The 24,950-nt window shown below is 49.7% G+C and overlaps 1 protein-coding gene across 1 annotated transcript; it reads left to right on the top strand.

The window, feature by feature from the left end:
* Positions 1-6: 6 nt before the first annotated feature.
* On the top strand, positions 7-7,495 carry EGR3 (early growth response 3). Its single transcript, XM_004382125.2, has 2 exons — positions 7-319; positions 1,619-7,495. Exons 1-2 carry the CDS (start codon positions 166-168, stop codon positions 2,626-2,628), a joined length of 1,164 nt encoding a protein of 387 aa, XP_004382182.1. The 5' UTR covers positions 7-165; the 3' UTR covers positions 2,629-7,495.
* The last annotated feature ends 17,455 nt before the right edge of the window (positions 7,496-24,950 follow it).

The raw sequence follows: 24,950 nt of genomic DNA, 5'->3' as shown, positions 1-24,950 counted from the left end.
CCCCTGGCCCACGCCTTCCCCTCTTCCTTCCCCCCTCCCTCCGAACTTTTCCTCTCGCATGCTTTTCCCCTGCACCACGGATCGCCTCTCGGATGCCGCTTGCCTGGAAGCTGCGCTAGGAGCAAGCGGCAGCGGTGGCGGCGGCGGCGGCAGCTCCGGAGTGCTATGACCGGCAAACTCGCCGAGAAGCTGCCGGTGACCATGAGCAGTTTGCTAAATCAACTGCCTGACAATCTGTATCCCGAGGAGATCCCCAGCGCGCTCAATCTCTTCTCCGGCAGCAGCGACTCGGTGGCCCATTACAATCAGATGGCTACAGGTAAGGGCGGCTGGGAGGCGGCCTGGCGGCGAGGAAGGAAGCGGAGAGAGAAGGGAAGAGGAGGAGAAAACGAGCTAGCGATAGATGGGTCGATGGATGGATGGATGGATGGATGGATGCATGGAGAGACTGGGGCGCGCTGGGAATTTTCCGGGGGGCGAGTTGCTTTTCCCACCCACTCCTCCCGCCCTCCCGGATCGGGAAGGCTCTCTTGGCGACGCCACGGTAGAGGCTTCGGTTCCCCTGGGTGGGGGCAGCCGCCGACCAGAGGGAGGTAGGTGCGAGTGGCTCAGGGGTTCTCCCTCCCCACGCAGGGGGCCTGATCGCTGGGCCGCGCGCAAGGCGTGGTGCTGTCGCCCCCTCTCCCGGGAGGAGCCCAGCGTCTTTTTCACCCGCGCTCTTCCCCTTACTCCCTCAGCCTCCCACCCGGGATGGAGCCATGTGCTGCGTGGAGTCCCCGCGGTGGGAGAGGTACTGCGACGCTGCCTTTCCAGGGCGTTCAGCAAAGCCATGGGGGTGTGGGGACGGCGGGGAGAGGGAGGTGGCCCACCTGCGGGGAGGGCTGTCACGGGGGGTGGGCAGGGACGATCCTGGGAAAGGCGGCAGCCTTGGAGACACCGGCCGGTCTTCTGCCGCGCCACATTCTCCCTAGCTGGGTCTAGGCTTTCCCTCTCCAGCGAGAGCCAAAAGCCCCTTCAGGCCGGGAGAAGGCTGGGGCCGGGGGAGGCGGCGGGAGAGCTCCCTTTGCCGGCGGCACTCCTCTATGCGCGGAAGACAAAGCGTCGGAGCGCTCTGGGTCGCCGACCCGGGTGCAGGGCGCTTAGGGGCTTCGGCGGGGCGGGAAAAGGCGCGGCGTCCGGGAGCTGCCAGGGCCGGGGAAAGCGGCCGAGTTTTGTGAGCTAGAGACAGAGAGCCGGGCGCGCTCCGGGTCTGAAACTACCTGTAGCTGAAGCTACCTGCCTGCCCCACCTCGGGAAGAACAACAATGCTACTCGCGAGCGCGCGCGCGCGCGCGCATGTGTGCTTGTGTTTGTGTGTGGTACGTGTGTGCGCGGCGTGTGCGGCGGTGTGTGTGCCGCAGCCACTCCACACCCCGATCCGTAGTATTTTGCTGTATCCAGGTTGCACCCGGGAGCGCGGCACCGCCCGCTTTGCGCCCGGCGCAGCGTTCTTCCTACCCCGTGCGCTTCGCACTCCACCCCGCCGCAGCCTCTGCACCTGGGCGAGGACCTGGGCGCTCCGGCCCCGAGCCGGCTCGGCTTCACTCACTCCTCCCCTCTCTCCCCCCGCTCTCCGCAGAGAATGTGATGGACATCGGTCTGCCCAACGAGAAGCCCAACCCGGAACTCTCTTACTCGGGCTCCTTCCAGCCAGCCCCCGGCAATAAGACCGTGACCTACTTGGGAAAGTTCGCCTTCGACTCCCCTTCTAACTGGTGCCAGGACAACATCATTAGCCTCATGAGCGCTGGCATCTTGGGGGTGCCCCCGGCCTCAGGGGCGCTAAGCACGCAGACGTCTACGGCCAGCATGGTGCAGCCGCCTCAGGGCGACGTGGAGGCCATGTATCCGGCGCTGCCCCCCTATTCCAACTGCAGCGATCTCTACTCGGAGCCCGTGTCTTTCCACGACCCTCAGGGCAACCCCGGGCTCGCCTATTCCCCCCAGGATTACCAATCGGCCAAGCCGGCCTTGGACAGCAACCTTTTCCCCATGATTCCTGACTACAACCTGTACCACCACCCCAACGACATGGGCTCCATTCCGGAGCACAAGCCCTTCCAGGGCATGGACCCCATCCGGGTCAACCCGCCCCCTATTACCCCCTTGGAGACCATCAAGGCGTTCAAAGACAAGCAGATTCATCCGGGTTTCGGCAGCCTGCCCCAGCCGCCGCTCACGCTCAAACCCATCCGACCCCGCAAGTACCCTAACCGGCCTAGCAAGACCCCGCTCCACGAGCGGCCTCACGCGTGCCCAGCGGAGGGTTGCGACCGCCGTTTCAGCCGCTCGGACGAGCTGACCCGGCACCTGCGCATCCACACGGGTCACAAGCCCTTTCAGTGCCGGATCTGCATGCGGAGCTTCAGCCGCAGCGACCACCTCACCACTCATATCCGCACGCATACCGGCGAGAAGCCCTTTGCCTGCGAATTCTGCGGGCGCAAGTTTGCGCGTAGCGACGAGCGTAAACGCCACGCCAAAATCCACCTCAAGCAAAAGGAGAAAAAGGCAGAGAAGGGAGGTGCGCCCTCTGCGTCTTCGGCGCCCCCAGTGTCCCTGGCTCCCGTGGTCACCACCTGCGCCTGAGGCTCGAGCCCCCAGATCCCCACTTTTTCCCTCCAGTGCCTCCCGACTGCTCGCCTGACAGCAGCGGGAAAGCCGGCCACGGAGGCTCAGGGGCCGCACCTTGGCCTCTCCATGGACGTGCGGTCCCTTGCTCCTTTTCGATGCCCCCCCCCGTTCCCACCCTTTCACACCGGCCAACGGTCGGGGGCCAGAGCAAGAGGCGCCTTCCCCTCGCTGCCCCCCTTAGCCAAGGCGTGGGGGCTGAAAGGTGGCGTCTAGCCTGCTTTGTTCAGTTCGGATCGCCTTGATCCAGGGGCCGCTGGGCCGCGCCAAGGACCTGAGGGTAACTGAGGGCGGGTCCGGTCAACCCTCGCCCTACTCTAGCACCTCGCAGTTCCCCTAGTCTCCCTCTGTTCCCCCTCGAAGGCCAGAGGAGGGGAGGGGGTAAGGAGCGCACCAAAGCGCAGGCAGAGCTTGCTGCCTGCCGCACGCACGCGCGTCTGCGTGCGGGGTTGCGCGCGAGTGTGTGCGTGCTCGCGTGTGTGTATATGTGTGTGTGTGTATGTGTGTGTCCGCGCGCGCTCGCGTAGACTCTTGAGCTGAACTGGCTTGTGTCCACCCCAAACTCTTCCCCACATTGGGTCCCCAAGCCGCTGGGGTCTGTCCCAGGCTGGGCGCCTGCACGTGGCTGGACGGGATGGTCTTCCATCTGCTCGGAAATAATGTTTCTTACAGAAATGCCTCGGATGCCGCCACCGCGGTGCCGCTGCTGCCGCGGCTTCTGGGTTGGCCCCTCAGAACCCTTCTCTTTTCCGAGTGCTTCTCTCTTAGGCCTCAGGGCAGTTTGATCTTCGGGGAGAAGGAGCGGCCATCACTGAGCCGGCCTTTTAAAAAATATAATTCCTCAGAGTTTGCCCTCTACCTTCACCCTTTTCTCCGTTCTCCGCTTTAAACCCTCTCCCATCTGTTTCTAAATCTTTCCCAGAAAGGCAGGCCTCAACCAGCCACCCCATTTCACCATCTTTTTGTTTCCTCTCACTCAACGTACCCATTTCTCCTTCCCACCATTGATGGGAAAGTTGGCTCTGTTTTTGCCATTTGTCAGACAGAATTTAAATATACATATGGTGTGCATGTATGTGTGTGTATATGTGTCATATATATGCATATATATGACACATACACACATAATATGTATTCCCAACAAAATCAGATCTCTAAGGTACTTGGTTCTCCAGTGCAGTGCACCGGAATAAAGAGAATTTGTAGGCATATACAGCTTTAGATGATTTATTTTTTAATGAAAATTTTAACTGATGAGATTATATCTATGTGTATATGTGTGTGTGTATGTATGTATATACATATACATATATATCTCCAAATTTTCCTCAGAGATGTGGGGATTTTTGCATTAATCTATGTTGATGAATGAGGCATTGCTTTTCGATATCCCAGTCTCACCTTCTCCCCGCCCTACCTCACCTCTTCTCAGGCACCCCCTCCTCCCCAGCTGTCCTGTCCAACCCTTCTTACGGGGGTGATTCTTTTAAAGTGGAGTAGTAGGGAAGGTTGCTCTTTGACACAGCTTCCAGCACAGTCTTGACTGAATGTACTGTTCCCTATTAGCGTCATTTCTCCTGGGGTCAGTAAGCTGCCCAGAGAGAAGGAACAAAGGTCTGGAGTTTACAGAATGTCTGTTTTTAAAGTCACTTTATGCGTTTCCCACTTTTTTTTTTTTAAGAAAAAAACCGTTTTTGTTTTTTTGTTTTTTTTTCCTTTTTGGTGGTGGATTAAATAATACTAAAAGGACTCTAGTGAAAGCAAAAAAATCAAAGAGTGGGGGGTTGTGAATTTCCAGGTACTTGGAATTTTTGTAGGAGAGAGAAGGAGATGAAGTTTGCCAGGAGGGCCCATATTTTTTCAGCTGAAGGGTAAAACCTTTCTTTGCAGAGACAGTATTTTGCTGAATACTTTTTATAATGTGATGATTATTAAAAACAAAAATTTTGGTCACTTCAAAGCTGGAAGGAGGAATCAGATATCCTTTAATATTTTTTCCTTGCTCCTTCTGGTATATGCATGTCACTGCATGATAGCTCTGAGTTTTCCTTTGTTTTAATAAGACTGTTCTCAGACAATTAATCTAAACTAAGAGAAAAATAACTTTGTTGCCAAAAGGTTGTGCTATCCAGATTTTTTATATGTCTGCATGTTTTAAAAAAACAACAAAAGAAAATGCACTCTAACTTACGTGAACTGAGAGAAAAAAAATCAGGTTTTAAACAGGAAAACCTACGGGGAATGATATTTTTTGAAAGACTTTTGTATAAAGTTGAGTACTTAGAAAAAGACAAACCAGATGTAATATATTTTGTGGATGTTTTTATTTCTTGGATTTACAGTACCTTATACTAAGGTTAAAAAAATATGCTTGATATTGTGAAAAGGTGAAATTCTTCACCAACATTTCATTTGCTCCTTTGTCACATTGTTATGCCAATATAATATAGTTAATGAAAACAGCATTTTTAAAAACTGAAATAGTGAAATGGTGTAATGTTGTACCATTTGCACTGTGAGCAAATGCTAATACAGTAAATATATTGTGTTTGCTGACAATCAGCCGGCCTATAAATCTCCTTATTTTATTTCTTGTTGTCCTAGCGTAAAGTTTTTGTCTGACCTGTTTTTTTGACTTGTTTTGCTTTTGGCTGTTGGTTTGTTTGAGAGGTTCTTATGCCTGATTTTGCCCTTCTTGCTCTGAAAACTCTCAAAAATAGAAATGTGGAACTTGATGCTATTAGAAGTTGCTCAGAATTTTGTGCAGGTTCTGGTGTTTACAAATCCAGTTTTGAGTGTTGAATGTGCTTCTAGGAGAATAGGTTTCACCTTCATCCTTTTGGGAGCCTCAAACCGCCAGAGGTTAGGTGGACAGATTAGATAAACTGATGGGAGTCAGGACTGGTAACTGGAATCTTCTAGAACCCTTCTCTCTGGTTTCCAATGGGTATTTGGGGGTAGAAGGGAGGGGATCTCTTGGTTTATGAACTATTGCTCTGATGGTCATAGAAAGCACCAGAACAGGACCCTGGAGGGTCTCTATGGCCATACTGAGTAGTTTTCTTGCTAAAGCTTTTGAAGCCCAAAAACAAGTGGAGACTTGAGAGGGGTTCTTCAGGGTTGGCAAGCTCACTGGAGAGATAAAAAGCTATTCTGAGGTCAGATAATTGGGAAAAATCAGATTTTAAAGTTCTACAACTTCAATCCCACTTAGACAGGATTCCCCAGGCTTATTTATGGCTGCTTAGTAAAGGTGGTCCTGCCCCCTCACCCCCCCAAAAAAAATCACTCTTATAAACTATCCAGGGATCAGATGCTTTTAAGGGAAGAAAGAACATTTGGGATTTGGAGAACACATGGGGAATGTTTTATGTAGCATCAACCCCTCCATCTTATGACTGCTATCTCCTATAAAAGCAATGCTTCTCCCACCCTATGAGCTTCCTTCCCCAAAAAACCTTCATGTTCTTAACTGAGTTTATTTGCTAGCCTTAGAGTTTTCTCTATTTCTCTAGAAGAAATACATGCCTCCACTTCCTCCTTGTGCCCACATCTCTATCCTGCTCCCCTTACCTTATTCCTCATAGTCTTTAGAATCCTTTATCCCTGTGAGGCTTCTTCTAGGGCAGTCTTTTAGACAAGTTAGTCTTCCCTCCCTCCCTTTCTTCCTACCTGCCTTCAAAAAACTCACTTGGGCTTCTCTGCTGTGCATGTTACTTATTATCTGCCTCACCAAAGATCAGGGGCTTGGTGCATGATGCTGAGCTATGTCAATGTTGCACCATAGTGTGACTGGTGGAGATTGTCTCATTCTCTTAGGTACTGACCAGGCCAGCCATAAAGCAACAGAAATGAAGTGTAGCATCCCTGCTCAAAAACTGCTTTTGCTGCCCCAATCCAGGCCCATCACAGTAAAAAATATGGGTAGTATTTCTGGTTGGCTGTAATTACCGAGAAGTTGAGGCCAGACTTGGGTGGAAGAGGTGGGCTGTGGCCTTAGAACAGAATATTTTTGAAATGAGAGATAAGTAAAGAGAATGTAGTATGGAATTTTAAATTTTCACAACTACACAAGTCTAGGTCACTGGTTGCCGTCTTGAATTCCCTTCCCTTACTTCATGACACTTCTAAAATTCCAAATCACTGTTTTATGTATAGTCACAAGGTATTGTTTTTAACAAAGGGAATCCAAGGTGGCTGATTGAACACATAATCCATCTCTTGGTAAGCTAGATGTTTCCTTCCAGATTTATATGTGTTTTTTCAAGTGAATATTATCAGAGGAAGATAGCATCACTGGGTGTCTTCATAGTTAGCATCCAGCCCCACCTACACCTTCTCCAATCAAACCAGGCCTTCAGGGTTACACTTTAGTCAGCAGGGTACTATGCTGCATGATTAATGAACTCACTTCCCATTGTTGGATAGTACTCAACTCAACCTGGTTCAACCACTGGGTTACTTGGCAATATGGCAACCTGCCTGGCTGGCACCAGCCCTGTGTGGTGTAATCACTGATTCACACTTTGTAGCTAGATAAGACTGTCCCTGATAGCATCACACCAGCAACCCAACTTGCCTGGGCTTTGTAAATATTGGGGGAAGGTGCTTAACCCTGAAACTTACTGATGAAATAGAAAACTGGTGGAAGAAAGGCCTGGATGGGGCTATCACGAGAAGGAATCAATGGATGCTGTGGAAGGAAGAGATCCTGAAGCAGAATTAGGCATAAATACGTGGAAGACATAGAGGCATACCTCCTTTCAAGCAACCCCTGAGGTGTTTGGGGCATGAATGAAAGGATGCCTAACATACACACACACACACACACACACACACACACACATACCCCACCACCACCACCACCACCACCACCCCCAAACTGAGAGTGGTACACTAAAGGTATAGTAGTGCACAATTTCACATGGATCAAAGGTGTGGTGACAAACAGCTGATATTGTGTACTACAGGTTAGTAAGTAAGCACAAGTAAGCCCATGTGTACCTTGCTTATTAGGTAAATCCATACCTGATTCCAAGTGGTTGCTTTCAGAAAACCCAGTCATTGTGTGGAAAGGGAAGAGGTCTCCAGAAGGGGAAAGAACAGTCAGACCAGTTGCTGGGACAGCGTTGAGGACACAATCACTCACCAGTCAGTCATCCACAGAGGCCAGGAGCAAGCCTGGCCCCCGGGGCTGCCCCACTTAAAGTCACAGCTTCTCCCAGCATCCTAGCTCTATAAACCTTGAAGCTTCACCACGAATTTTGCTTGGAGGTTCCCACATGCTCATCTCTAATATTTTCAACAATTGATCATTTCCACAGCCCTATGCAAGAATAAAGGAGCCTTGGTGGGACAATGGTTAAGCACTTGATTACTAACCAAAAGGTCGGTAGTTCAAACCTACCCAGTGACTCTGCAGGAGAAAGACCTGGTGATCTGCTGCCATAAAGATTATAGCCTAGGAAACACTGTGGGGAAGTTCTTCTCTGTCACATGGGGTGGCCATGAGTTGGAATCGACTCTATGGCACCTAGCAACAACATGCAATAATAAGTGTGGATCAGGGTTGTGGGTAGTGTGATGAGGCTTTCCCCAATTTTCAGTAAAGACTCTGCATGCAAATGGTCTTTTTTCCATGCTCAGGCAGGAAAGGACCAGGCCCTGACTCTGCCTGGATCCTCATTCCCCAACCTCATCATTGCTGGTTCTTCTCTGCTTTGGAATTCCTGCCACCACCCCTCCTGACCACCAGGGGCACAGTGTTCCTCTGCTCACTGACCCAGGTGTGGAAACACTATTTATTCCCCTATGGCAAACATGCAGATGACTAGAAGAAATGTTTATGAGTAATTTCACTAAACAACTAATGCAAATAGCATATGGCTACCAAGACACAAAAAAGAATCAGTATAAGGTTCTAGATTGTGTTGACTACTCAACAAAATTTATAATTTCTAGGCTGAGTCAAAGTTAGACCTAGTTTCTTTAATATTGCCTAATCTGCTTCCTAAGGAGCCCTGCTGGTGCAGTGGTTAAGAGCTTGGCTGCTAACCGAGAGGTCGGTGGTTCAAACCAACCAGCCACTCCGAGGAAAAAAGATGTGGCAGTCTGCTTCCATAAATCGTATGGGGCAATTCTACTCTGTCTTATAGGGTTGCTATGGGTCGGAATCGACTCCACAGCAACAGATTTGGAATCTGCTTCCTGGCCTTGCCTCCAGTAAGACCCTCCCCACCCTCAGTATTTGCTCTCAAGGTGTCTCTGGTTCACTTAGATCCCAAAGTCACTGGATAAAGAAGGTGTTTTCCCTGGGCCTCTGGCATCCTGCAGTCTCCCCTTTACCCCATTCCTGAGGATCTGTAGGGTTCCACAACCCTCCAATCCTATCACTGCTCCAATGCTGTTCTCTGGGCCCTACTCATTTTGCATGAAGCATAATCACTGGTCCTTCAGGCTGGTTCACCCCAAAAGGCTAACCAGGGCCTGCAGCCATATTTGCCCTGGGTCTCTCAAAGTGGCATCATGACCCAATCAGAAACAGCTCCTCTTTTCTTGCAACAATAGACTTGAGTTCCCTTTTGGGTTGCCAACAGAGTTCCTAGTTATAATCTCAGGAATGCTTCCACCTTTCACCTCCTTTGAGGAAAAGAGATGTCTGATGCCCCTGAGGCTGGGAACACATCAAACCCTCCTCAGGGGAATTTGCCCTTGTCTGTGGATCTGTATTCTCTGGGATGGCTCACCCCAAGGGTGGCCACCCTCCCAGAACCCATTAGTACCTTGCTCCCACCCAAGGGAGAGAGATCAGTGACCAGAACAAAACAGGGCCTCCAAACCCTTTGGCTTCTTCTCAGCTACAGGCTGCAAGACCTCTGGAACTTTCTACTCCTAGGCATTTGGCCCCTGTAGGTTGTCTGGATGCCTAAAGGTCTTCCATCCCTTCTTGTTCCCTTGTCCCCACTGCTTAGGAATATCAGGTAATCTGAGCAGGAAGACAGAAAACTTTTGGCACCCATGCAGCCCCAGCGTACTAGGGAAAGCCTTTTTGAGGGCACTTGTTACTTACTCAGGTCTGTCCTGAAAATTAAGAGGCAGTTTGATAACCCAGCAGCTACTCTGGCTTTTCCCTCAATGGCCCTTAACCTGCTGTGTAATCATTACCTCTGAATCTCAATTCTGCCACTTTCTTGCAATGTGACTGTAGACCAGTTTCTTAGTCTCTCTGAACCTTAGTTTCCTCCTGTGTTATCATATTGCTGTTGTGGATTTCAAATGAGGTAACGTATGTAAGACACCTAGCATGGTGCTTGGCTCACTGTGATGTTCCATACATGTTATTTATTTTCCTTGTCCCTTATCTTTGTCCCCGTTCCCCATCCTCCAAACACAGTTGCAAGAAGGGCTCTGTCTCCATCAGGGATTGGTATGCCAATTCAAAAACAGCCTGAGGACTTTGCAGTCCTCGCCACCACTCCCAACTCCTGCAATCCACTGGATATCTATATTCTGAAAAATGGGTCCTCTCCACCCCACACCACAACCCACCTAAAGAGGACACTAGTCCTTCCCCTTCTTGGCTACAGCTGATGCTCATTGTTGTCATTTCCTAGCCTGGTTCCTGACTCCTTCCCAGGTCCTTTTGTCCTATCTCTCTCACTGAGATGGGTGGATGTAACACCTTCCTGTTCCAGTATCACCTGCAAAGCTAATTAATGTGTCATTGGGTTGTTACCTGCTTCCTGATCCTTATCAGGGATTTAAATAAAACGCAGCAGCCCCAGTTCTTCCCAGTCCCTCTCCCTTGATCCCAGACTTGTTTTTAGTCATCAGTCCTGACCTCAGTCTTCTGGCTGGTTCTCAGCTTCCAGTCACAGGTTTGGTGCCTCTGCCTTTGCCCAGCTCTAGTTTTGGAGCAGAAGTACCATCTAGGGCTTTATGGTCAGTGATGGTCTGTGACAGAATCATGGGCATCAGGTCCCTTACCTTTCTCACCAACCCCAGAAATGTCCTTCTTGATTTGTTGTCATAGGGGACTTTAAGAATCCAACACATTTCTTTTCAAATAAGGAAACAGAGGCCTACCGAGGTTCAGTGATTTGTCATAGACGATACCTCCAGTAAGTAGCAGAGCTGGAATTTCAGACACAGACCATCAGTGGAGGGCCCAGCAGAAAGGTGTTGATTGGTTCATTTATTTAATAAATATTTGTTGAGGGTCTATCATGTACAACACACTGTTCTAAGCACTGGGGACATAGCAGTGAACAAAAAAGTCCCTGCAATGTCCAAGCTTACCTTCTCAAGGAAACAAATAAAAACAAACAAACAAGCAAATATTATATCAGATTATGTTATGGAGGAAAATATAGCAGAGTAAGAAGAATGAGGAGTACTGCATGAGGGGTTACAATTAGAGATACGTGGTCCAGGACAGCCCCACAGGGAAGGGGAGGTTTGAGCACAGACCTGAAGGAGTGAGCCATATGGACATCTGGGGGAAGAGTGTTCCAGGCAAAGGAAATAGTAAATGTAAAGGCCCTGAGGAGACGGTGTTCTTGGACTATTCAAGGAATAATATGGAAGCCAGAGTGGTTGGAAAGAAGTGAGGAAGGGAGTCAGTAACAGGAGATGAAGTCAGAGAGGTAGTGTGGGACCAGGTCATGGGAGCTCTTTAAAGGAAATTAGTACACCAAAATGTATCCAAAGGAAGCAAACGAACTCTGAAGGCTACAGTCAGAGAAAGGCCTGACAACCCCTGGGGAGAGCCATGACCTGTATCTAGGCTGCCAGGCCAAAGAGCAGTTGCCCTCTCCTTCTTCCCAGGCTGCTTCTCCTTTCAGCCCCCACAGCCTCATTCCTCTGCTTGGCCTTCATAAGACTGATTCCAGTCTTCTTAACCTTTATTTCATGCCTCCTCAGAGGCCACAGATATATTCCTAAACTCCAGCTTGGCCAAATAGAGAAAGAACTGCCTCATTGGAGAACCACAGCCTGAGACCGTCTTCTCTTCCTGTTGACATTTGCCTTGGTGCCAAGTTCCTAATAAGATGGATGACTCTTCCTGCTGCCCAGCCTAGGAGTGGGAATCTCCCTTGGCCTCCTCTCAGAAATTGCTCCTGTAAATGCAGCTCCCTCCTTTGTCCGTGGCTGGATCAGCCATGTTTCCTGCCTTTGCAAAGAGCTGGTGGATGGCCAGGTTCTTCCAATGTGGTCATATTCTCACACATAGCCAGATCCCTGAACATCCAAGATGTAACACTCTTAAAATCACTTGATCCACAATACTCCTTGCCCTGAATTCTCCATTTCCCTAGATTGTTGCAAATCTCAGTCTTTTATTTAGCATCATTTCAATAGACTTGTCCAAGCAGTTTCATTCCTGAGAAAAAATTTCAACCCTCCCTCATGTTTTTGATCTTCCCATTTCATGCCTCTCCAAAAGCTTCCCTCAGTCTGTCTTTCTCTGGTTACTTGGCCATTATTCAGAGCTTCTTCACATTTCATTCATTCATCTATTAATTTTGCAAAACCGTACTTAGCCAGGCCCCTGAAGTCTTCTTAAAACCAAAAAATAGTTTAGCTTAACTAGTAAAGAATATCTGCCTTGAGCATTGTGCTCTTTTAAACTCTATCTATATGGGATCAAATTGACAACAGCAACTCGAAAGGTTAGATAGGAAACTTAGAGGGCAGTGAGTTTATGTTAATGGGTGAGGAACAAATCAGAAAAGGAGGGTGAGAATAGTTGCATAACTCAAAGAATGTACTCAATGTCGCTGAATTGTACGTGTAGAATTTGTTGAATTATGCATGTTCTGCTTTTTATATTCTCAGCAACAACAACAAAATTTTTTTTAAAAGTAAGAAAAAACTATATTAAGCCAAGTATAGTGCTCTGCTCTGGGGCTGGAGAGTACAAAGATGAACAAGATACAGCCTCTGATCTTGGGGATCTTACATTCTTTCAGAGAGAGAAGATACATAAATACATCATTTCAGTACATTGGGACTGGTGTCACATTAGTGGTGCTCCCCAATAGTAAAGCACCTAGACAGAAAGAGTCTGGTGGGAGGTAGGAGAGGCACAGGGGGCAGTGGTGAGGGAAACTTCCTGGAGGATCTCAGAAAAGTCCCTTCCAGCTCCCCCAATAATACCTACACTACTAACATGTGCTGAGTACTTACTACATGCTAAGTACTGTGCTAAGGACTCTAACAAATTATCACATCCGTCTCCAACCCACCAAACCAAACCCACTGCCGTCGAGTCGATTCCCACTCATAGTGACTCTACAGGACAGGGCAGAACTGCCCCATACGGTTTCCAAGGCTGTAAATCTACAGAGCGGCTAGTGGGTCCGAACTGCCGACCTTTTGGTTAGCAGCCGAGTGCTTTAACCACTGCACCACTAGGGTTCCACATTGGCTCAGGTAGAGTGAAACTACCCCAGGATGCTCACCTGGTGCCCTGTGGGGTTGCTTACTCTTTTGTCCTTGTTCCAGAGGAGGGAGAGAAAATCCCAATGGCCCACCTGCGCTGGGAAACAACATAACAGCTTGGCATCTTTGGAGTGTGCCCAGCTGGCTTGGTGGAGGTTGTCCAGTCCAGATGACACTTCCCTGTGTTACATTGTGGTTGCTTCTCCTTGCTACAGGGCAGACTTTTCTAGGGCTGGGAGAGGGGCTAGGATGTGGGCTCCTTCTTCTGATTCTCCTTGGTCCACGCAGAGCAGCCCTCCACTGACCTCAACCTGCCCTGCCTGCCTGGGGAGCCAGCTCCTCAGCCCAGGACCTAAATGGTGAGCCTCCTCCTCTTTAGGCATCTAGAGTTCTGCTTCCACAATTCCAAGCATGGACAAACCTCCCCAAGCCCACCCACATGTTTCTTCTTCCACCCCAGAGTTGGCCACTGTGCTGCTGAAAGGGCTCACGCCTCTCAGCCAAAAGATCAAAGCTGGAACTTCGGTTCCAGCTCAGCCTTTCTCTCCACTGGAGACCATGAGTCAGTCTCTTAACTTGTTTGAACCTCTATTTCCCCATCTGTGGTGCAGTGGGGAGATATACCCCTTACTCCACAAGGTTGTCATGAGGATCAGCTGGAATGTAAAATTATGTAAGAGAGTTGTCCTGTCCCAGAAGCCTGAAGAAGACTTTTTTGCCAAGGGAAGTGGGGAGGCTTTGCTCCTTCCATGGGTGAATATTCTGGGAAGACGTTCTAGATGCAAGTAGAAGCTGGGTCTGAACTAAGCCACTATTCTTACTAGGTAGGTGAGAAAACCACACAGGATACAGGTGGCTCAGAGGTGACAGGCACAAGAATCCTCCTTGCTTCACTGTTAGAAAATGTATTTTCTGGATCTTAGGGCACTGAAATCTGCATCAAACAAGAATATGTATGGTCAAACAGCTCTAGATCACACAGCCCCAGGAGTCAGGAAAGCTGGCTCCTGGTCCTGGCCCTGACACTAGGACAGGCTGTATGACGTTTCCAAAGTTACCATCCCTCATCACTCTCTGGGTCTTAAATTCCTTGTCGGAAAAGTAAGCAGCCCTAGTAGGCGATCCAGATGGCAGCTCTAGCTCTAATATTCAGAGGTCCCAAGATCATCACCCTGTGCACAGCAGCAAGACTGACCCTCCATCTCACAGCTGGAGGGCTGGGCCAGGGCTCTGCAAGGGTGAGACTTGGAAGAGAACTCTGCCTTTGTCCTGCTGGGACCAAACCTAAAGATCCTGGTTCCTGCTGCTCGGAAACAGGGGTTCTCTCCATCCTCCATGCGGCTCCACGTGGCTTCCCTGGGGCTGTGACTCTTAAGGCCACTCATCCCCTGACTCTAATCGTGGGAGTTCCATCTGGCCTCAACCCATGGCTGCACTTGTTTCTTAGAATGTGTGTTTTTTGTTTGTAACCTTTTCTATCTTATATTTGTCTGAGAAGTGTATAGAAATGACACTTGGTGAGGTCTTCTGGTTTGGGCCCCATTCAACCCAACCCAAAAAATGCTCAGCAGCAGAAAGGTAGCCTGTGGAGCACAGATCAGCCTCCTGTCCATGCGACGGAAGGGGCCAAGGGTGGCCAGTGCACTGGTGAGGGAACAGCAGGGGACCAGAGGGCTCCAGTCAAGCTCTCTGCCATCTACATCCTCCGACCCTCAGGGTTTCTGAAGACTGTCCTGTAGGAGTCTCAACAAGTATGACATCCAGCAGATAAGTCCAATAAAATACCTGAGAACAGGGCTCCAGACCAAGCCTCCAGAAGTTGCAGGTCACCACTTCCCTCCTCACTCCACCCTACACCTTTTAGGAGCCACCAGGAGAACTTCTACTGCTGGGAGTCCTCAGTTTTTGAATTTTGAAACCAGAAAGAAAAAAAAAAAAATAGTTGCCATAGAGTTGATTCCAACTCATGTCAGCCCAAGTGTTTCAAAGTAGAACTGCCTTCCACAGGGTTTTTAATGGCAGAAATTGCCTTTCTTCTGAGGTGCCTCTGGGTGGGTTCAAACCACCAACCTTTCTTTTAGTAGCCTAGCACTTAACTGTTTGCACCACTCAAGCACTGTCTTTTTAGCCCCAAGGTAAACCCACCATCTGAGCCTCTGCCTGTGTACTGGGAACTTCTCTCAGGAAAGGCCACTTAAAATGTCCTGCGACCTCATTCCTTCTGCCCATCCCCAAAGCCAAAGTGTGCTCCTCCCCATCCTCCTCCCAAATATGAGCTGCTCGGAACCCACGGCCCCTCCCTCTAGGCACGCCTGTTCTCCTTTATCTTGACATCACCCATTTATTCCATCCTCACCCCACTGTAGCATCTGCTGGGTTACCCAACCACCCCTAGGTCAAGCCTGTGTCGGATTGACTGAGTCATTACCTCCATCTCCTCCCCAAACCTTCCCATTCCCAGCTGGTTTAGCAGGCTGGGAGGGAGGGCTCCGTAGCTTCCATGTAGGCAGCCTCCAATGCTCCATGGGCCTTCTGTGACCAGGATTTTCCTGGTGTTCAGCCTAAGCTTTTCTTCCCTGGAACAATTCCCGTTGGACCCTCCTATGCTTCTCAGCACTATACCCGCCCCCCCATTATAAACTAGATCACCTGGGTTTGCTTACTGCCCATCCCCCTATGCCACATCCTCTGACCAGTCATGGAACCCTGGACACAGCAACTAAGCTCTCTGGGCCCCGATGACACATCTGTAAAAGCAGATAATAATACCTCCCCTGCCTCAAGGCAGGACACACGGCCAGCTGATTTCCTAAGGTCTTCTTCCAGTTCTCTTAGGCCTGCTAATTCTCTGCTCTTTCTGTCCCTTACCCTTAGAATAATTCATCAACAACCACTTAGGATTCTTAGTTCACTGCATCCCCATTATCCATGACACCTGTTCTCTCTCACTAACAGTTCTGTCTTACAGTCAAGCTCTCTCCCATCTACATCCTCCGACCCTCAGGTTTTCTGCAGACTGTCCTGTAGGAGTCTCAACAAGTATGACATCCAGCAGATAAGTCCAATAAAATACCTGAGAACAGGGCTCCAGACCAAGCCTCCAGAAGTTGCAGGTCACCACTTCCCTCCTCACTCCACCCTACACCATGCAGGGAAACCCAGAGATTAGACAGCAAAGACCAGTTTCCCTCTGGGGATAAGAAGACCAGGTCTCTCCTCTGCTTACACTGCACTCTGGAGCTAGTAGGGCCCTGGGCAGTCTTTCCTGCTTACAGTCCAGGGGGCTGTGCACACTCTCGTCTTTGCACCCACCCTGGGCACACATGCACTCACAGTCCTACTCAATTCTCCCACAAGCACACGCTCTCCTGCTTCCCTCCCCCTCGCTATCTTTCTCTTTCTGTGCTGCTCCCCTAGAACACACCCTCCCATCCCACCAGTCCTGCACATGCCACTGCTGCTATACAAGCATCATCTCAAGAATTTCCCAGTTCTCCGCTTGCTCCCTCCACCCCGTCTCCAACTCCTCCACCCTCAAAGGGTGGGCCCCTGTCTGCCCTTAAGGCAAAGATGCTGAAGCTTCTCTAAGCCTGCCTTTATGGGGAGGGTCCTTGCTGGCTTCTCCCCAACACCTCCTTCCTTAAGGCCCTTACCTCCCTCTCCTCATAAAGAAAAGCAGCCTAAGGGCCCCCCAGCAGCCTAGCAGCCCCTCCCCAGCATCTGGTGAGATAACAAGAAGAAGGAAGAACCGTGGGTTCTTTTCCCTGAGACTCCTAGATTCTGCACCAGAATGCAGGGTGTGCTCCTGTTTGCTTTTTTTTTTTTGTTTCCTTTCTGAAAATAACCACGAAACTATCATTTCCTCCCACTGCCTTTTCCCTATCTTATTTGGATTAGCAGAGTTGCTGGGAGAGGTGGTTTGGAGCCAGTAAGAGCCTCCTTCTCTGACCTGGGTCCAGAGAACTGACAGGTGGCTTTCAAGCAGATGCGGTCAGATGGGTGCTGGGTCCTAAGGGGTGGAGAAAGGAGCACAGATACTGGGCATGGTAGGTCATTGACAACCCTCTGAATCAGAGACCTCTGGGAAGCCAGGGTTCTGCCTTGCATTGTCTCCAAGTTGACAAATGTTGGAAATGCATGTCTCCCCTGGTTTTCCCTTAGCTGTAGCTTCTTGGGTGGGCAGGAAACCAGCAGCTCAGCTTCCTCCCTTGTCTGCAAAGCAATCTTTCCACTGAGAGACAGGTAGGGAAGCTACAATGGATGCAGACTCTCAAAAAGTGTCACAGGAGGTCAATACAGAAGAAATAAGGTGCATGGTGGGGAGAGGGATTTTTTCTTTTTCCTTTTTGTTTTCATTCAATAACTCCTTCCGTTCAGCCATTTCTGGGCATTCATGCTGTTCCACCAAGAAGCAAGCCTCTGAAGATGTCAGATCCACGATGGGGGTGCTGGACCAGAGAGGCGCCAGAAGGACTCTGTCTCTAACTCCAGCTGAGTGCTTTTAGGGTCCAGACCACTCAACCTGACAACTTGCCTTGAGAAGCTGGGCTCTCCCTACCTCCCCTTGCCCTCAGTGTTGAGGTGCCACTGGCCCAGCAAGCCTCAAGCCCACTCTGATACCTCTGGTAAACCAAGGTCCTCTTTAGCAGAGGAGAGAGCAGTTAAAAATAGAGGGGGGCTAGAAGCTAGGCTTCCTTGCCCTGAGGACAGTCTTTTCTTAAAACACCACATCCGAAATGTGCTGCCCCCAGCTATAGGACTCCAGCCTCCAAGGCCACAGCTGCCTGATTTTGTGTCTGGTTGAAAAGGGCCCTGAGGGAGGTTCCTCTGATGGTACTGCTGGTCCCTGGGGCCTGGGAAGTTGCAGTCCCAAGCAAAGTGAGGGATGGCTGAGGCTGGAAGAGGGGCCAAAGACTCGAGTCAGCCTGGAGAACTTTGGCCTGGCAGGGCAGGGGGAGTTCATGCCCCCAACAGTCTCCTCACTTTTGGCCTCTCTTCCCTATCTGTTGTTTACCTTCTTTGGGGATTCTTTCCTGATCAGTCCAGAGGTACAGCAGGCCAAGGATAGGTGGCAGCTGGCCTAGCCTCAATGGCACTACTGGCTTTTCCTATACAACAGTGAAGTCCTCTCCACATGCCCCCTCATGCTGGCCACCACATTTTCACTGTGACCAGGTTCCACTCAGAAGGGCTGGAATAGTGTCTTCTGCCCCATCCGATTTCTCCAAGGTTGGCCTGCTACAGTGGGATCATATCTCTTTCTTTGAGGGTCCTGGACTGCCCAAAAGACAGAGGCCTTGACATGAAATCTGCCCTGTCCCCGCCCTCTCAATCCTTACCAACACATCCTCCCCACATACCCCCTCAATCCTGGCCCTTCCTCCCCATCAGGACCTTTCTCCTCCTCCCTCTCCCTGTGCTGGCTGAGCTGCTGGGCTATTTGGGGCACTAGCTGGCCCTGCGGTGTAATCAGTGCCCAGGGATAATTGCTACCTGGCCCGCCGGTGTCTGGGGGCTGTCTCGGCCACAGCAGCAGGGGGTGGACACTGGGCAGCCAGGCCTGTAGCAAGGTCAGGCTAGGACAGTCCTTCCTACTCCCAGGTCTGCTTCTCACCACGCGTGGGACCCACAAGGATTCCCTAGGAAATCATGCTTCCTAGGAGCTGTGCTCACCTGGGACACCTGCGACTTTAGCTGGGGGGTGGATACCTATCCTAGCCAGGGAACACAAGTCCGCAGGCTACTCTGCTCACCTACTATCAACCCAAACCCTCTCCGTACTGCCTTTAGTGGATCCCCTCCTGGTTGCAAGCTGTCCTCTGGGCAGTGCAATGGCTGGAGCATGGGATTTGCAGCCAGATGGACTTCTGTTTAACCTTCAGCTCCATCACAAGCTTCCCTGTGGTCAAGCCCCATTGTCCTCATTCAGGGAGGTAGCAAAGGTCAATGAGATGACATGTGCGACTGAGTCTTCAATAAATGTTACCTCTCCTCCTCCTTTGCTACTTTTTTTTCCTACTCCAAGGCAGTTTAGTGCGCCTGAGTTTCAATTCCTGTCATTCTCCCTTAGCCAACCTGTAAAACAAACCAAACCCCTTGCCACTGAGTTGATTCCAACTCATAGTGACCCTTTAGGACAAAGTAGAACTGCCCCACAGGGTTTCCAAGGCTATAATCTTTACAGAAGCAGACTGCCACATCTTTTCTACTGCGGAGCAGCTGATGGGTTCAAATTGCTGACCTTTTGGTTAGCAGCCAAGCACTTAATTGCTCCACCAGAGTTTCTTAACCAACCTATGACCTTGGGCAATTATTTAAGCCTCAGTTTCCTCATCTGTCAGGAGATAATCAGAGGCGCTGCATCATCAAGGTATTGTGAAGAAAACATTGTCTAATACATTTGAAATGCTTAGCCCAGTGCCAATAAGACTCTACAATGGTAGTTCTTATTATTAGGATCTGCAAAGGGCAGAGAATGGGGGTGGGGAGCATCCATATGCTGGCTATAAGATGCTCAGGGAAGCAAATCTGAGGAAACATACAGGGGCTGATGGAGCCAACTACAAAGCGAGCCCATGGCCTGCCCCCCCCCCCCGCCACAACCCCCATTGCAACTATGCATCTGGTGGCCTCTCACAGGCCTTTCCCTCTAGGAGATCCTACTTCTACCTCTTCCTAGCCCGTTTACTCTAAGGTGGTGCCAAGTAAGCTTTTTGAGGCTAAGGTCCCCCAAACACATATAGATACCTTATTTTTAAAAGAGAATCCTCAGTAGCAAAATCATCTTGGGATATGCTGAAATAAAAATTGCTTCTGTCTTTTTCTTTACTGTTACGGTAAAAAGGTTATTTATTCTAAACCTTGGAATTATTCATGCAAATATTCATGGCCCTGCCAGTTTAAGGGCCATCAGATACATGTTTTCTTTCCTAGGTGGAGAAATATTGTGGGGGGAATGGGCTGAAGTGCTGGGCTGAAAGAACAGGATTCACAGGGTCAGCCTGTCCTTGAAGCAGCCCAGTTCCATCCCTCTCTGCCTTAGTGCCTTCCCCAACAGGGCCCAGAGCTCCCATCTCTGGCACCCTGGGCCAACAAGCCAGACTGGGTTAGCTCTCCTGCCCCACCAACACAAAGGCAGGAGCAAAGAAAGCATCTTTGGGTAGGGAGGCCAGCCTAAAGTACTAGATACTGCCCTCTTGGGGATGGAGAGGAAGGGAGACTGCTAACTGTGGGGAGTAGAAAGTGGGTACCATCCCCACCTGCCAGCAACTTCTCAACCCCAGTAAACAGCTCCCCCTCCTCCTGCAGCCTGGGCAGCAGCCCCACATTACAGCCATCATAGACTCCACCATGGTCTTCCTCATCCTTTGCAGTCAGCAATGCCCCACCTCAGGATGGATGACAAGGAGCAGACATCCTCAGTAATTTCTTCTGGTGATTTCTTGGGTATATTCTGGACCTACTGTAGGAACAGACTACCTAGAGCCCACTCAGTACCCCAGAAGGAGTGGACTCAGAAGTGCTCCTCCCACCAATTCCCTTTCTAGTGGGCATCTCCTACTGTGGGTCTGGGGCCACCTCAGAGCCAGTCAGGGGGCTGCCCAGCCTTGACCTCCAAACCCTCTCTGCAGCCCTTGGACTGGTGCCTGGGGAACATATTGTCCAATGGGGATTGTTTTCCCTCCTGGGTGCACTCTCTCTCACTCGAAGTCTCCTCCCTGGGTCCTGTGAGCTAATCAGAGAGAAAGAGGGGGAGGAGGGGGAGGAGGGGGTTGCTGCTTGCCTTCCCCGTTATCTGCAGCAATCCACGGTGACTAATGCTCCCAGTTGGTAAAAAGGCAGTGTAATCAAAACACTTTTTTTTTAGTCCTTAAAGTTAGTCATTCTCCCAGAGTGGAGGAAAAAAAAGCTCACAGCAGGCACCATGAAATGCTAGCTGAGAGGTTTACCCTGCCCGGTGGAACTAAAGCATTGGCCACGGCAGCTCCCCAGGGGCCTGAGGCTCAGGCTGTCCTCCTCTGGATCCTTGGCCAACCTTTCTCCACACCCTCATGTGTTCTTGCTCTTCTCAACATCTGAGGGGTCTGATCCCAGCTCAGGGCCAAGTCAGGCTCTGCCCTTTTTTCTCATCCTGCCAGGTGCTGCCACCTGCTGGTCCTGAGCTCTCTGAACTGGAGGAAGCATATAAAAGCTCCCAGGATGAGGCCGAGCATTGGATGGTTGTAAAATGTCTGGTCGTGAGCTGGCCCCCACCCCCTCACCAGGTCATTCAGTGCCTGTGCCTCTCCTGGCTCCATCTGTCTGCTGGCTTCCAACCCTGCTTTGCCCTGACAGGACCGTAGATTTTCAGAGGTGGCAGGAACCTTAGGAATCATCTAGGAGAAGTGGTATACCATAGTGATGAAAAGCAGAAGGGTCAGAGCCAGGCTGTCCAAGTTGCAATCTCTGCTTCACCACCTAATGGCTGTGCTTCAGCTCCTTCAACTGTAAAATGATAATAATAATAGTACCTACCTCAGAGGGTTGTTATAAGGATTAAATGTGAACTGCTTAAGCATACTGCCTGGCACACTGTGAATGCTCAATTATTGTTGTTATTAGTTGCCATTGAGTCGATTTCCACTCATAGTGACCCCATGTGGCAGAGAAGAACTGCCCCACAGGGTTTTCTAGGCTGTAATCTTTATGGGAGCAGATTGCCAGGTCTTTCTCCCAAGAGTTCAAACCTCCAACCTTTTGGTTAGTGGCTGAGGGCTTAACCGTTGCACCTCCAGGGCTCCTAATAATAATAATAACTCATAATAATAATAAAAAAAAGTGATAAAGTGCAATGTATACCATTACATTCCCCTTTCTTAATCTGAGGCAGACATTGCTGATTACTCACAGAACTTCATCAACTAGTGGCAGATTCGCCTAGAATCCTCAATACAGCACTCCAGGAAGCCACTAGCAAGTGATCAGAGTTGGCATATGAGATGACACTCATCTGCCATCCCAAACCAGCCAATTGCCATTGAGACAACTCCGGCTCATGATGACCCCATGGTGTCAGAGTAGAACTGTGCTTCATAGGGTTTTCAATATGGATTGATTTTTTGGAAGTAGATCACCAGGCCTTTCTCCTGAGGTGCCTCTGGGTAGACTGAACCACCCACCTTTTACTTAGCAGCCAAGTGCATTAACCATTTGCACCACCCAGAGGACTCCCTTTCCATCCCAGATCTAACCTAAACTCTTCACATTATAGTCAAAGAGGATGAGTCCAGAGAAGGGAAGAGACTTCCTCCAGCTACTTGGAGGCAGAGCCAGGGTCCGGACAGGTATTCCTGGTCCTGACTGCTGCTTGCCAGTCTAGTTTCTGATTTGCCACTTTTCCCTGTCCTTTGAACAATCAGTGTGGGCTTCCCAACACTGGAAACTGTAACCCTGATATTCTCCGCGTTCCCCCACTCTTGCTCTCCTTCCCATGTCCCTGGCCCTTGGTTGCTCAGGGAACTCTGTTGTTCTGAGGCATCTTGCTGAGCAGGTGCAAAGCAGGGAGAAACAGGGTGGTAACACTACACGAAAACCTGAGGGCCTAGGTCTTAATTTATGCTGTGGCACAAGGGCCTGCAGGGCTGCAAGGGTGCTCAGCCCCTCAGTTTGGCCCCTTCACATTCAGTCCCTCAGCCTTAGCCCTGATATCTAGTGAAGCCCCTAATGGCCCAGGTTCTGGTTCTGGGCATCCTTACTCTTAGCTGACTAGATGCTGGCATGGTGGAAGAATCAGAGGGTCAGCCCTAGGCCTCTGTGTGGGGAAGTCTGGGAGAGGGCAGGATCAGATGAGTCTGGAGGTAAGATTCAATGGAGAGCACCTGCTTACCAATTTCTGAGTAAAAAGCTCCAAGGAGAGTCAGGGATCTGATGGCCAACCTGGTTCTTCTGCTGCTTTCCCTCTGGTGAACAGCTTTGTCCCCCAAAGTAGATCTCTGCCACCTCAACAATTTTAACTTCCTCAGGCTCAGACTTCTGGGGAGGAAGCAGTATTTACCAAGCTTTAAGCCAGAAGCAGAAGCCCCGGTAGTGTAATGGTTAAGAGCTCAGCTGCTAACCAAAAGGTTGGTAGTTTGAACCTACACAGCAGCCCCACGGGAGAAAAGGCCTGGCGATTTGCTTCTGTAAAGATTGCAGCCTAGAAAAACCTATGCGGTGGTTCTACTCTGTCACGTAGGGTTGCTGTGAGTAGAACTGACTCAATGGTACCTAACAATAACAAAGCCAGGAGCATCCAGCTCTTCCTGAAGCTCTTCCACTCTTAGCCTCTGACTAGAAATTGAATTTGCTCCTTTACATGCCTCCTCTGAAGGGGCAGGATCAACCTCTGTTGTGCTGTCCTTTGGTTACAGAAAAGAAAGACATAGCGCCTGACCCTGGGTCTGGAGACTCTGCGGGCTGAGTTTTTCAGAGCAGTGGGAGGTGTTCATTCTTTCCCATGTCTAGCTCCCTAGGGATCAATGCCGCATGGCATGTCAGGCTCACACAGGGAAGCAGATGGATCCACAGAAGAGCAGGATGCCTGACTGTCCTTCATAAGTCCAGCACCATTCAGGTTGAGCAAAAGAGCCACATGTAGGGAGAAGGCGTTTACCTCAGAGCAGGCACTTTCCAGACAGACTCCTGGGAGGCCAGGATTCTTCCCAGTAACCTCAGAAGTCCTGCTGGTTACGTTAGAGGTTTGGTGTTTGTGATGGTTAAGGTTGTGTGTCAACTTGGCTGGGCCATGATTCTCAGTGGTCTGGTAGTTATGATGTAGTTTGGAAGTTATATAATGATGGAATCATCTCTGTGATGAGATCTGATATAATATAATCGCCTCCATCATGAGATCTAGTATGAGCAGCCAATAAGTTGAAAGGGAGTTTCCTTGGGGGTATGGCCTGCATCCAATATATACAGACTTTCTGGCAAAGCTCACTGTCTTTTGCTCTGCTCTGGATCCTGCATTTGGCTTATTATCATCTGACCTCCAGTTCTTGGAACTTGAGCCAGCAGCCTGCCATCTTACCTGCTGATCTTGGATTTGTCAGCCTCCACAGTCCATGAATCAGCAGCCTGCCATCTGAGCTATGTGAGTCAGGAGAAGCCTCCAGTCTGACATCTTACCCACAGACTGGGGACTTTCCAGCCTCTCCGTCTCTCTGTCTCTCTGTCTGTCTGTCTGTCTCTCTCTCTCTCTCTCTCTCTCTCTCTCTATATATATATATATATATATATATATATATATATATATACATACATGCGCTTCACTGGTTTTGATTCTCTAGAGAACCCAGCCTAAGACATTTGGTACCAAGAGTGGTTCTAGAGAAACAAATTTGTTTTGTTTTGTTTTGTTTTAACAAAGAGAAGTTTATTTCCTTACAGTAAAGTAGGCTAAAAGTCCAAATTCAGGGTGTCAGCTCCAGGGAAAGGCTTTCTCTCTCTCTTGGCCTTCTCATCAGTGTTCCCCCAGACTAGCAGCTTCTCGGCGCAGGGACCCCAGTTTAAAGGACGCACTCTGCTCCTGGCACTGCTTTCTTGATGGTATGAGGTCCCCCACTCTCTGCCTGCTTCCCTTTCCTTTTATCTCTTGAGAGATAAAAGGTAGTGCAGGCCACACTCCAAGGAAACTCCCTTTACATTGGATGTGACCTGGGTAAAGGTGGTGTCACAATCCCACCCTAATCCTCTTTAATATAAAATTACAATCACAAAATGGAGGCCAACCACACAATTCTGGGAATCATGGCCCAGCCAAATTGATACACGCATTTTTGGGGGGACATAATTCAAACCATGACATTCCACCCTTTGGC

This window comes from Trichechus manatus, unplaced genomic scaffold, assembly GCF_000243295.1.
Source record: "Trichechus manatus latirostris isolate Lorelei unplaced genomic scaffold, TriManLat1.0 scaffold00090, whole genome shotgun sequence".
NCBI classification, from domain to species: Eukaryota; Metazoa; Chordata; class Mammalia; order Sirenia; family Trichechidae; genus Trichechus; species Trichechus manatus.
The sequence above is the reverse complement of the archived record's forward strand: the minus strand, read 5'-3'. Positions and strand labels throughout refer to the sequence as shown.